Genomic DNA, 13,713 nt, shown 5'->3' with positions numbered 1-13,713 from the left:
ATTATTTATATATAACAAATTTTTGTTTATATGATATGTGTAATGATATCATTGTACTTGTTTCTATAGCGTAGTTTTGATAAAAATTTTTAAAATTTAAGTAATACAATTATTGTTACGTAAAAATTTTATACGTAAAAATATTATTATTTAAATATAAATATTATTAAATATTATTATTGTAATAAATCTTTCGATTTATTACAATTTGTTTATCAAATATTTTAATAAGTAAATTAATTAATATAAATATAAATTCATTTTAGATCGTGAATTTTGAATGGTAAAAGATTCATGTTTAATCAATTACAAAAATAATTCATGTCACAATATTTTTATAATGATATCTAAATATCTAAAATATTTTTATGTCATTATGTTTATTTTAAATTTCTAGAGAACAAACATGATAATTTTTTAAATATATTATTTTTTTCTAATTTATGAATCACATATATGTTAATTAAGTTCCTCAATTTGATTATAAGTGATTATAAGTAAAATTTATTTTTCTATCAATATATTATTAATGTAATAAACGTTCATTTGTTTTTTTGTAAATATTTTTGTATATTATATTTTTTAAATATTAAAAATAATGATCAATATAATTTATAAATAGAATAAAATATTTATTATTATATATAATATAAGAATAGTTTATAAACAAATATAAAAGAGCATTATAACAAATATCTATATAATTTAATAAAAATTTTACGATACTTAAATTTTTATATTATTTTTAATTCTTTTTTTGTTGTTATTTTTTAATATTACATATTTTATAAAAATATTTTCAAAATTTCAGATTTTGAAAATTGCTTTCTGAAATTCTTGAAACGAAATCTTGTAATAAAAAATACAACGATAACTGAAGATATTTTTAATGGAACAAGCAAAAATTAAAAATAGTGGAAAAATAAATATTAGAGTATATTTAATGATCATATACATGCATTTAAAAATTTTTTTTTAAAGAATTTTATTAGAATTATTTTAATTTCTCGATAAATAACTGCGAAAATGGTTTCACATAATGGCATTTTTTCAATTCGAATAGGCATATTTTATTTAACTTGATATAATTTCGTAAATAGAACAATGTATATATTGTGACAAACAGTAACGAAGTGACGACTATATTCATTTAAACTTGGCTTAGGCTTATCGATTTATACGTAGTTTTAGAGCTTCACATAGTGAACTCTATTTTATTTCGTTCATTTATTCATATATTCGATTTATTTCGAACAAGAAAATATAGATCGATATATATAATCTTTGTAAAAGAAATTATTAATTTTTTACGATAATTATATAATTCATTTTGCAAACCAATTATCTTGTTAGTCATTTTATTGACAGTGGTGGGATACGAGAATAGATAACAATACTTTATCATCTTTGACATTAGAACTGTCATCGTATTCTTCGTTTATGTGATTCTTAACAAAACGTAAGTTCTCTATTTTAAATGTTATAAATCAACGAACAAAAGAATATGCATATCTTATTATTACAGACGGTGTTTCTTAAAATCTGATATATTCAGAGAAGTGTACATAAAAAAAGTGATTTTTTTTTACGAATGTACCTTAGTTAATCAGTGAACGATTAACCTCTATTAAGGAGGTTACTATCACATATAGAATAATTTTCAATATTGTTAATTTTTTTTAAATAACACAAAAGTTAATATGGATATTGGATTTTCATCATACCACAATGGTGGTCCTACAAGAGAACAAGATTTTGGTAGGCTATCTCAGACCATTGGTACATCTATTTTGAAGATATCTCAAAATGGTAAGTGGAATTTATTTATTTGAAAATATATTCAATATTCATTTTAATTTATATTTAATAGTGTCTTCTATGCAAAAAATGGTCAATCAATTGGGCAGCTCTACAGATTCTCAAGAACTACGAAATCAATTGTAAGATTTCATTTAATAATATTTTGTATAAATAATATTCAAATATATATTTTATGAGTTTGTAAAAATGATTTTTTATATATATTTTAGACATCAAATACAACATTACACACAACAGCTGGCAAAAGATACTAGTGTACATCTTCGAGATTTAGCTATATTATCTAATAATTCAGGATCTACTAGTCCTGGAGAACAAAGACAACGTAAGATGCAAAGAGAACGTCTACAAGATGAATTTACAAGTGCATTAAATTCTTTCCAAGTATGTTTGTAAATATGCTTTATTTTTATAACAATTTATATCTTTATATATAAATTCAATTTTTTAGGCAGTGCAAAGACTTGCAGCTTCCAAAGAGAAAGAAATGGTTAGAAGAGCAAAAGCAAGTGCAGGTATTACTCCATTTGGAGAAAAAAAACAAGAGACATTAATAGAGTTACAAGATAGTAGAACTCAGAAACAAATTCAGCAACAACAATTACAAGAAGAACAAAATTTGCGAATGTTGGAAGAACAGGAAGCAAGTATAAGACAGTTGGAGGTATATTTTTGCATTCTAATAATATCTTATTAATTTTTTCAATCAATATAATAATGAACATATTTACAGAATAATATTAGCGATATCAATCAAATTTTCAAAGATCTTGGTACTATAGTATATAATCAAGGAGAAGTTATTGATTCTATAGAAGCATCTGTTGAAAGAACAGAAGTATCAGTCAATGAAGCTACTTCACATGTTAGACAAGCAAGTATATATCAAAATAAATTGCGCAAGAAAAAATGTATATTAGTTCTCATTGGAGCGATTGTACTATTTATATTAATTGGAATCATTGCTTGGCAAAGTTCTTAAATATTTTATAAAATGAATAAAATGATAAAGATATAGTTGCATTTTAATTGCAAGATACCATATTTGGTATATATATATTTCCTGAAAAAACTTTTGATTTAATTAAAATCGCTTTATAATTAAAAAAAAATGTAGTACTATAGAAGTGTAGTACTCTGTGAAAACGAATGTAACAAAAAAGACTTGCATCATACTATATCTTATTAATAACATTTTCATAATTGTGATAATAAATGGTGCAAGATTTATTTTACAAATAAAATGTGCAATGGCAAGTCTAAGACTGCCCACTCCATTTGTACGTTTCATTACTCATTGTGTAATATTAGTGCATAAATATACATATAAAAAAAATATTATATATATATATATATATATATATATATATACACACATACACAAATCTATTCATGATATAGTGATTAATATTTCACATAATTTTATGAAGTATACTCAAAGAATAAGATGATTCATATTTTAAATGATGTCAGTGTGCATTTTAAAAATTGTATTTTGTGTGACTTGTATGAATAAATATAGAATGAATGAATTGGTAATCATTGTATAGTATAAAAGTTTTGAATGTCCTATGAAAATTGTTCTTATCTGTAAACATCAAAATAAAGAATTAATGCAAATATGAAGTAACAATGAAAAATCAATGTAAGATAATTTTATTATATTTAAGAATACTGATTTATTTTAACAAATATATATTAAGTCATGTAAAATGAATTACATATATCATATTGAAACAAAATTTTCCTGTATAATTAATATTATAAATTAATTAATATAAATTTGAAAATTATTAAATTATTTAAAAAAAATTGTATTTTTTTATTATGTTTAATTAATGTATTATGTAATATAATATTTAAATTAATATTTAAAATATATGTTCAATAAATTTATTTTATTTTTTTTAAATACATATCTTATGGATTAAAATTAATGATATATATATTAATGAATATATATTAATTTGATATCAAACTTCGCGTAAATAGCATTATAAATGAGATATGGGATAAACTTAACATTTAATGAAATTTTGTCTCATGTTTTGAAATATAAATTGTAAAAAAAAAACGTTTGATATTATTCTGTATAATTTAAAATCATGAATAAAATCTTGATATAAATTTTGTAAACTAAAAAACAAATAATAGGAAAAGAAATAGAATAATAAAAATATCGAAATCATTTTCAAAATATTACAAATAAAATTTACAAAAAAAAAAAAAAACAGAAAATAGAAAGAAAAAAATAGAAATAGAATAAATTTATTATCAGCACTAATTTTTGTACTAAAGATATTTCTTCAAAGAATTATCTTTTTATCTAACAAAATAAATGGCATTAACGATCAATTCTATCTTTTATCTATTATTTTCTATTCTTTTTTGATGAATTTTATTCGTAGTATTCTGAAAATGACACTGATTTCAGTATTTTTATCTATCTCTATTCTTTTCTTAGTATTTAATTTCATCACTATATTCTAGTTTCTCTACCAATACCAACAGTAATATAAGATAGTTACAATTACTTTTGTATCATTTGATAGTTTAGAGATGGAGTGATTAATTCATTTAAGATGGAACTATATTAATTGTTTTGTTTGAAAATATATTTGTGCTAATAAATTGAATATATCAAAATAATCAGAACATATATTGAATGAAAACTGTATGATCACATAATGTTGAAACACATTTTTCGTGTAACTGCAATTATATTAATATGTTTATCAGAATCTAAGGTTAGAAATTTATAAAATAATAAAATTTAATTATTGTAATATATAATTTGTATAATTATAGGCGCAATATGATGATAAACGATGTAAATGTATTTGTCCTAGTCTTCCCTCTGTTATAAATACAACGCAATCATCATCAGAACGAAAAACATATATTATAAATGTTCCACCTTCTGAATGGTAATCGAAATCTTTAATTAAAAGATTTAATTTTATATAACATATATAAAATGAAATTAATATAATATATCTTGATTTAAATTTCAATCCACAGTAAGTGTGAAAATGTTGTGTTGTCAAAAGTAGGGGATCAATTGAAAGGTAAAGAAGAAATATTTTGTTCAAGATGTGATTGCAAATATGAAAATAGAAACACCACTATTATTAAAGTAAATTTTATTATATTTAATTTAATAGAATAAACAAAATTTTAAAATAAACAAAATTTTTAAATAATTTATATTTTCAGATAGTGGTAATACTTGTTATTTGGGTTATATCTCTGTTGGTAATTTACATGTTATTTTTGATTTGTTTGGATCCATTATTGAATAAAAGGATTCATAAAGCTTCAACAAATATTGGTTACCATGAACACAATAATGAAGATGTATGTTATGATAAAATTTATTATTAGTAATTAAAAGATATCAAATAATATATATTTAATAAATATATAATAATCATTTGTATCATTTTTGTTTTGATAGGATGATTCTTCAACAGCTCCTGGAACATTTCATGCTATGGGTGAAAGAGGTAATGTTCTAAATCGTGTTGGTCATCAACAAGATAAATGGAAACGTCAAGTTAGAGAGCAGAGACGTAATATTTATGATCGACATACTATGCTTAATTGAACTATGCAGTTTTGTTTATAAATAGAATTAAATATATCAGATAACAATATAATGACTGTGATATTTATTTGATAGCATTTACAATTTAATTAATTAATTTAATGCATAATAAATTTTTTTTAAATTATTTTACAAATGTATTAAATGATTAAAAATTAATAATATGATATAATATTGTAGAAAATGTGATCAAGGATACTATATTGATACTATATTGATATTGATTGCACCAAATATATAACTAATAATTTCTAAATTTTTTCAAATAAATAAGGGATTAAAATGCATTATTTTTATTAATATATATATTAAGTGTATTTTTTTATGAAATATTTATTTAAAAATGAATTGAAATATTTTACAGAGTGATATTTATGAAATGTTATGTAAATAATAATGTAGTAATAATAAGTTGCATTAATACAAACATAAATAATTTGAATTTATACAATTACAATTTCCATAGTACGAATAATTGATTTACTTAATATACATTTAATTTGTAGAAAAATCAATATTAATGAACGATTTTACTTATTTAAATTAATTTCTTTTTTAAAATTGTTTAAAATTTTAATATTGAAATATCATTCTTTGGGAACAGAATCAGATTCTGCACGTAAACTTTTTTCAAGCATATCTTTAATTGAATCATATAATGTTAAAACTAATGCTCCACCAGTTCCTCTAAGAATATTCGAAAGTGAACCTTTAAAAAAAGCTCCAATACCTTCTGTCTTAGCTGTTTTAATCCAACAATCTAATGTATTTTTATACATGACTTCTGCTCTTTTAAGTCCGGATTGCATCATCATACGTCTTCTAACTGTATCAAAAGGGTATGATATGATTCCAGCTAATGTTGTTACTGTCTATAAATAATATTAATATTAATATTATTAATTATAATGTATAAAAATTTGAAAATAGTAAACAACTTACTTGTGCAATTAAAAAGGTAATGTGCAAAGGAGTTTTTTTTGGATCAGGTAGTAAGTTTTTTGAAGTATCATAAAAACCAAAATATGCTGCTCTATAAATAATAATTCCTTGAACACTCACATTAAAGCCTCGATATAAACCAAAAACGCCATCTGATTTGAAAATTTTTATTATACAATCACCTAGACCTTTGAATTCTCTTTTCTCTCCTTTTCCAATGTCTGCAGCTAATCTATAAAATATATTTATGTTTTAATATATCTATACTATTTATATACATAACAATTATAATACCTTGTACGAGCAAAATCAAGTGGATATACAAATAAAAGAGATGTTGCTCCAGCAGCTCCACCAGAAGCTAAATTTCCTGCTAATTGTCTCCAAAATGCATCTTTTGGGACACCTTCTAAGAATAAAGCTTTGAATTTGTCTTTAAATGCAAAATTTAAAGCTTGAGTTGGGAAATACCGAATTACATTAGCTAGATTCCCTCTCCAAAAACTAAGGAAACCAGTTTCTTTTGGTATGCGAATGAATGCATCCATCATACCTAATAAAATTAAAAGATATAAAAATATTATTTTAATTTATATTGAAAAAATATACCTTTATACCGATCTTCTGGTCTTATTTGTTTTGAAGTATGTTGAACTTGGAGTAATAACTTTACTCTTTCTAATGGTGCAACTGCAGTTTTTGATACAGCTGCAGATATTCCACCAGCTAAAAAATCAATTAAAAATGACTTATATGCATCCATATTATAAATTTTTAAGAAATATATGCATCTTCAGAGAAAAATTGCAATTTGCAAATATGAAACTGATTTAAATTATAAATCATGTTATAATACACGTTACATTATAATGTTAACATAATTTTATAAATCAAATAATTTTATAACTTTATTTATACACAAATAATGAACAACATATTGAAAATATAAGACTTTTACAAATAAATATTAACCAACATCTGACATGAGCTTTTTTTACAACAATTTCATTTGTAACTTCTATTGTTTTTTTTATTTTGTTTTTGATGTACTTATAATAATGGGAAAGGTAAATGAATACACAAAAAATTTGATGTTAACGTTTAATCGTTTTTACATAAAATTAAATTTTTTTTTCATTAATTTAAGGCGTTAAATTGGTCATACAAATTTTATCATTAAAGCATTCAAATTTGTTTTAAGAACTATGACTAACTTTTTTCGTACAAAGAGTTTCAGATCACAGTAAATTCTAAGCTAAAATCGACGCAAATATATTAATATATTTTCAGAGGAAGAAAATATATATAATTAAACATTAAGTAAAAATATTTTTAATTTGAGAGACTAGATAAAAATACTTTACATCAAACCACATTGAATAAATATAGAATAATAATTGTTTCAATTCTAAAATGGTCATACTTGTTAATTATATCAATAGAGTTGAAAAGTACACACAGCATATTTAGTGGAATGTTTCGGCACATAATGGCAAAATTATGGACAAGACTGAACTAATATTGAATCAATATATCAATATATCTTGAATCAATATGAGATTCAAAAGGATATATTTATATTTTTTTCTCTTTTATTCCTAAATGAATAAAATATTTGTTAAAAAATAATAAACGTGAATAAAATTTGTTAAAAAATATAATAAACATAAAATTTTAATACGAATTTAACTTATTATTATATATAAAAATGAAAATGATATTATAATAAATCTTCAATATAAATCAAATAAAATTATTCACTGCCTGTATATAATTTAGGCATTGTTATCTATTGTATAAAATTAAAATGATCAAATATATATATGCGAATATTGTGCGAATATATTCACAATTTATAATAATTATATAATTTATTTTTAATAATATATATCAATTTAAATATACTTCTTTTGAAAATATTCATTCAAAATTGGCACTATGAAAAATGATCTTTAATTAATTGGCAGTGAAAATACCGAACTTGTTGTCCAACAAAATATCAGTTAAGTTAAAATTTATAAGTTGCATTTTAATATGCAACAGTATATTAAAATAAATGTGTATATCAAAGATTCATTCTATATTTCAATATTTAATAGTGAATGTAAGAAATTCAAAATTTTTGTACCATTTGATTAAGCTGCATGAACAGACTGAAAAAAAAAATTATAATTAGGAAATTTTTTCTATTGATATATTATAAATATTAATTTTAATTAAGCATACTTTTGCAATATCCACGCCTGTTAAATTCTTAACCAATTCTGGTACACGTGTTACTATATTAAATACTTCTTCAGTTAATTTTTCTGCTCCGATAGTTCCATTTCCACTAGAAACCATTGTTATTTTCTTTGCTTGTGATAAAGGTGCTGCAACTTCAGCTGCAACCTAAAAAAATATAAGATTAAAAAGAAATAATATAAAAGACATTTAGCTAAAAAAAAAAATCTAAATTTTTTTAAATTACTTTTGGAAGCGTATCCAGCATCATATCAATCATAGCAGCACTTTTATATTCATTCCATGCAGCAGCTTTTTTTGCCATTTGTTCTGCTTCTGCTGTAGCTTTTGCTTTAATAGCATATGCTTCTGCTTCGCCACGAATTTTGATAGCTTCTGCTTCAGCTTCAGCTTCCATTACTAAACGCATTTTATTAGCTTCAGCCATTTTTTCTAATCTGTAGACATATTTTAATAAATTGTTTAGTATTTTAATAAGTTGTTTATTAATATTTATTTAATGTTAATTATCTTACCTATATTTTTCTGCATCAGCAGGACGTCGAACAGTTGCATCCAGTTCTCGTTCACGTCTCATCATTTCTTGTTCTTGTACTGCAATTTCTTGTCCACGTTCAACTACTTTTATTTGCATTTGTTCTTCCATAATTCTTTGTTTAGTTTTCGCAGCTTGCAATTCAAATGCCATTTCTGCTTCTGCTTTCTATAATTAAAATACACATGACAAAAATTTCCAAAAAAAAAAACAATATATTTATTTAAACAATAACATAAATAAGAAACTTACTTTAGTTTGTACTTCAACATCATATGCAGCTTTTTTTAATTCAAAATCACGCTGTGCTTTAGCAATCTCAGTATCATTAAGAAAACGAGCAGCCATTCTTTGTTCTTCAGCAATAGCTTCACGAATTTGAGCATCTCTACGAGCTTCTGCTTCACCAATTCTTGCATCACGTTTTACTTCAGCAGTTCGGGCCATTCCAAGAGCTTTTAAATATCCCTATAAATGATCATTAAATATATAATACTACAATTAATAATATTATATTTTCATTATAAATTTTGCATAATAACATTCATTTTAGCAATTACTTTAAATTCAACCTGAATTACAGAAAGACAGCATACAATAAGAATATCACACATATTTGAAACACAGAAATTTGCAAATGTGTACAATATTTGTGCTACCATTTAAGCAAGCATTTGAGATATGTTCTAATTCCCTTTTATTCGAATTGTTAATGATTTGTACTAATATTGTTTGAACAGCAGTGCAGTGGCATTATATGTAGTGATAAAACAAAATTTGAACGTACCTTTGCCCCCTGCAAGTAGCAAAACAAAAATGTATTCAATTTACAATGTATAAAAATTGGACTACATTAACTCATATAATAAAAAATTAATTATAAGTATCTCACAATCATCTAAAGGGGGACTTTTGATACCAAAAAGATTTCACATATATGTAAATATATACTATATTTTATTACTTTCAATTGTTTTGTATTTTTTGCATAAAAATTCTCCTTAAATTCAATCAAAATTAAATATTTTTTAATAAAGAGAAAAAGATTAACTTACTTCTTCATCTCGAATATCTTTTAATGTATAGGATACAACAGTAATGCCCATATTGACTAGATCACTGCTTGCTACTTCAAAAACTTCTTTGCTAAATTTTTTACGATCTTTATATATTTCCTATATGATACAAAAACATAAGAAATTAAATAAAATTAATATTTATTTTTTATAATAATAATATAATAATATTTAAATTTAACATATCTTATTATTACCTCTACAGTCATGCTTCCCATTATTGCTCGTTGATGTCCTTCTAATGTTACAAGTGCAATATTATGAATTTCTTCTTCAGTTTTTCCAAGAAATTGTTCACATGCTGTAGATAACATTTCTTCATTTTGTCCTTGTATTTTAACCTTTGAATATATATTTAAATATTTTGTAAATAGATAATTAAATTATATTAATATATAATTATATTATATATATATATATATATATATATATATATATATTATATATAATATATAATTATATTTTATAATAATTAAATAATTGTAATATAGATATTTATTTATTCATATTTACTTATTTCATATTTAAATTTTAATTATAAAACATATTTTTATTTAAATTTATTTATATTTAAAAATACATATTTTTCACTTTTACCTGTGCAATTCCTGTTACAGATATTGGTACACCTTGACAAGTATATACAGTTGGACTTTCTACTTGTAAAGTCATAGTATTTAATGAAATTCTAGAAAATATAAAATTTATATAAGATAGCATATTACAATTATTAAATATTTGTTAAATGGTTTTCTAATATAAAAAAATTCAATTTAAATATTTATTTATTTTATATAAATATAATAATTTACTTACTTTTGTACTTGTTGAACAATAGGCCAAACAAATACTCTACCTCCAGGTACTAATAAAGGCTTGCTATAACAACATCCTAAAGAAAAAAAATTATCAATATACAATAATAATATACTATATATTATGTATAAAATTTTATATTAATATTTAAATATAGCATTTAATTCTAGCATTTTACAAAAAGATATAAAGGAATAAATATATAATTAAATTATATATTTATATATATATATACAATATTATATCTCAATATTAAATATACAAAATTAATTAATCAATATATTACATAATTAATTTTTCTACTTTATGATGAACTCTTCCAATCAATTAATTGACAAAGTGCTCCTCCCATGTTATATTCAATATGAAAAAGAAAATAATTTACAATATAAATCATTTTATATAATTACCAGATACTACGAGAGCTTCGTTTGGACCACAAGTAACGAATCCACAACTCATATTCACAATTTTAAAAAAAACAATAGTTATTGCAAATTTAAAATGGATCGAATTTTAGTGTAATCCCTCTATAGTCAATTGATGTCGCTACAGTGTTGTCATTCTGCGAGATGATATCTGAATTTATGCCGCGTTTACAATAATTCATAGATACATATGCTTAAGTTTTTAGATTTATATTTTAATTTATATTTTATTTTAAATAATCATTTTTAAAATATTGATTAAAATTTATTTTACATATATTATATAACAGAAATAATAAATCATAATTCTTATTTATTTCTATATTAATAATATTAAAATCGTCTAAATTGCTTCTTGAATCTTTCATAATGATAATCATCAGTTGCCTTTTCTCCATTGTCTTTTCTTTTCCCTTTATAATCGTCTCTGGGAGCTATTATCTTTTTCCTATCATCAGAATCTTGTTTTGATTTCTGGAAATCTGTATCTTCTATATTAACTAAAAAAAATATGAAAAAATTATATTTATATATTATAATGATTTATAAAATAAATAAAATAAGAAATTAAATAAATAATATACATCTATTATGTTGTACGAAATTCACAGCCATATTTGTTGGTACAAATTGTGAGGGACCATCCTTTTTTCTATGTCTATCCCAAAGCAATTTTAACTTAGCTTCTTCTGTAGCTTCAATATTACGAATCTTTGCCCTAAAAATGTATTTTATGTTTTAGAAGGAAATACTTTTATATGCAATTTGTTAAAAAATTGAAACATAAAAATTTTAAAAAATAAAAAAATGTATTAAAACATATTCTAACATACTCTATTCCAAGATCTACTTCTGGTATACCAGATAACATTTGATTTGAAAGCATTTCTTCACTTCTATGTGCAGAACTTTGTCTTAAATGTTCAGGTACTGCTTGCAAAGCTGCTTCTTCTGGTGAACAATAAGATCCTTTATCATTATTTAATCCATTTTCTGTTTTGTCCTCATTTTTACTTTTTCTTTTTGATAATTCTTCTTCAATATATTTTACCCTAATCAAATTAGAAATGTTTAATTATCTATTTAATGAATTAAATATACATCATAATTATAATATTCACATTTCTTCATCTTCATCTCGTTTATTAGTTTCTGCATTAAATTGTGTTCCAATTCCAGTTTCATATGCATCATTTTGTTTTAATTTTGTATTTTTCAATGCTGCCATATTTACCATTCCTCCAGTTTTTACATTAAATGGATCTGACTAGAAAAAAAAATTCCTTAGAAAAAAATTTTCTATATTTTGTTTATTAATTATAATAATATCATTATTACCATTATTACATCAGGTGTTACATTTTCTCCAAGGGCTAATCCAACGACATTAACACCTTTTGGTCGTTCACGAAGTTTCTGTATAATTTTCATTTCTTCAACTTTTTCTCTAAACATATATATTTTTATTTTAATGAAATAATTTTATAATATTTCTCAATAAAATAATTATTCTACATTTATTTAAAATAATTATTTATCATTAAATATAATAATTTACCTAATAGATATTTCTTCATCTTCATTATCATCTTCATCCGATAAAACTTGTCGTTTTCTTAATGCTTTCTTATATTTTTTTTTAAATTTTACTTTATTCTCCTCTGAATTACTCATCTATTTTAATTAAGAAAAAAATCATAATTTTATATATTTATATTTATATATTTATTGTGATTATTTATTGTAAATATAACTTTAAACTAATAATATTATATTAATATTACATCTTACATTAAATGTATATAATTATTTATACCATAAATATAAACAACATTCATAAATGCTCATAGCCTTAAAAAACAATTATAAGTTAATACATGCTAATAATAAATAAATTAATACATGAAAAAATATTTTATATATAATATAAATATAAATAAATAAATACTTTTATGATTGTTTACAAAAAGTATTTTTGTACTATATTAATAACAAAAAAAAATGATCCTATTCAATATTTGTATTCCATAAATCACAATTGTATTAAATATGAATAATATGAAAAAATATCAATATATGAATTTATTATCAACTCTAGTAACTTGAATAGATATAAACAAGATTGGTACGTAAATATTAACTAAATATACTTTTATACTATTTACTTTTATATACATATGCCATAAAGAACTATAGAGAATAAAGATAGAACTAAGGATAGAATTAGATAAAAATATTCTATAG

The 13,713-nt window shown here is 22.0% G+C and overlaps 5 protein-coding genes across 7 annotated transcripts; 2 read left to right on the top strand and 3 right to left on the bottom strand.

The window, feature by feature from the left end:
* The first annotated feature begins 1,026 nt into the window (after window positions 1-1,026).
* Window positions 1,027-3,098, top strand: LOC122710294 (syntaxin-7). 2 transcript variants are annotated; one of them, XM_043928049.1, is made up of 6 exons: window positions 1,027-1,459; window positions 1,696-1,809; window positions 1,871-1,940; window positions 2,031-2,205; window positions 2,273-2,485; window positions 2,555-3,098. In XM_043928049.1, exons 2-6 carry the CDS (start codon window positions 1,701-1,703, stop codon window positions 2,801-2,803), a joined length of 816 nt encoding a protein of 271 aa, XP_043783984.1. In that variant the 5' UTR covers window positions 1,027-1,459; window positions 1,696-1,700; the 3' UTR covers window positions 2,804-3,098. The 2 variants fall into 2 exon arrangements, with proteins under 2 accessions (XP_043783984.1, XP_043783983.1); XM_043928048.1 differs by having other exon boundaries at window positions 1,031-1,459; window positions 1,526-1,809.
* A 1,290-nt stretch (window positions 3,099-4,388) lies between these two features.
* LOC122710309 (uncharacterized protein CG1161) lies at window positions 4,389-5,480 on the top strand. The gene is made up of 5 exons (XM_043928062.1): window positions 4,389-4,568; window positions 4,630-4,748; window positions 4,843-4,957; window positions 5,038-5,178; window positions 5,279-5,480. Exons 1-5 carry the CDS (start codon window positions 4,509-4,511, stop codon window positions 5,426-5,428), a joined length of 585 nt encoding a protein of 194 aa, XP_043783997.1. The 5' UTR covers window positions 4,389-4,508; the 3' UTR covers window positions 5,429-5,480.
* A 535-nt stretch (window positions 5,481-6,015) lies between these two features.
* On the bottom strand, window positions 6,016-7,834 carry LOC122710300 (ADP,ATP carrier protein-like). The gene is made up of 5 exons (XM_043928054.1): window positions 7,794-7,834; window positions 6,980-7,161; window positions 6,665-6,923; window positions 6,371-6,602; window positions 6,016-6,300 (listed from the first exon to the last, which is right to left on the bottom strand). Exons 1-5 carry the CDS (start codon window positions 7,832-7,834, stop codon window positions 6,016-6,018), a joined length of 999 nt encoding a protein of 332 aa, XP_043783989.1.
* A 373-nt stretch (window positions 7,835-8,207) lies between these two features.
* Window positions 8,208-11,658, bottom strand: LOC122710345 (flotillin-1). 2 transcript variants are annotated; one of them, XM_043928132.1, is made up of 11 exons: window positions 11,452-11,658; window positions 11,042-11,117; window positions 10,823-10,913; window positions 10,423-10,566; window positions 10,205-10,324; window positions 9,937-9,945; window positions 9,402-9,617; window positions 9,130-9,317; window positions 8,841-9,051; window positions 8,597-8,761; window positions 8,208-8,523 (listed from the first exon to the last, which is right to left on the bottom strand). In XM_043928132.1, exons 1-11 carry the CDS (start codon window positions 11,501-11,503, stop codon window positions 8,506-8,508), a joined length of 1,290 nt encoding a protein of 429 aa, XP_043784067.1. In that variant the 5' UTR covers window positions 11,504-11,658; the 3' UTR covers window positions 8,208-8,505. The 2 variants fall into 2 exon arrangements, with proteins under 2 accessions (XP_043784067.1, XP_043784068.1); XM_043928133.1 differs by lacking the exon at window positions 9,937-9,945.
* A 54-nt stretch (window positions 11,659-11,712) lies between these two features.
* On the bottom strand, window positions 11,713-13,381 carry LOC122710346 (telomere length and silencing protein 1 homolog). Its single transcript, XM_043928135.1, has 7 exons — window positions 13,261-13,381; window positions 13,028-13,143; window positions 12,808-12,916; window positions 12,591-12,736; window positions 12,303-12,521; window positions 12,054-12,187; window positions 11,713-11,969 (listed from the first exon to the last, which is right to left on the bottom strand). Exons 2-7 carry the CDS (start codon window positions 13,141-13,143, stop codon window positions 11,803-11,805), a joined length of 891 nt encoding a protein of 296 aa, XP_043784070.1. The 5' UTR covers window positions 13,261-13,381; the 3' UTR covers window positions 11,713-11,802.
* Window positions 13,382-13,713: the final 332 nt, after the last annotated feature.

The sequence above is a fragment of the Apis laboriosa genome, unplaced genomic scaffold (assembly GCF_014066325.1).
Source record: "Apis laboriosa isolate Shangri-la unplaced genomic scaffold, ASM1406632v1 scaffold14551_cov152, whole genome shotgun sequence".
NCBI classification, from domain to species: Eukaryota; Metazoa; Arthropoda; class Insecta; order Hymenoptera; family Apidae; genus Apis; species Apis laboriosa.
This window is presented reverse-complemented; position numbering and strand designations above follow the sequence as displayed.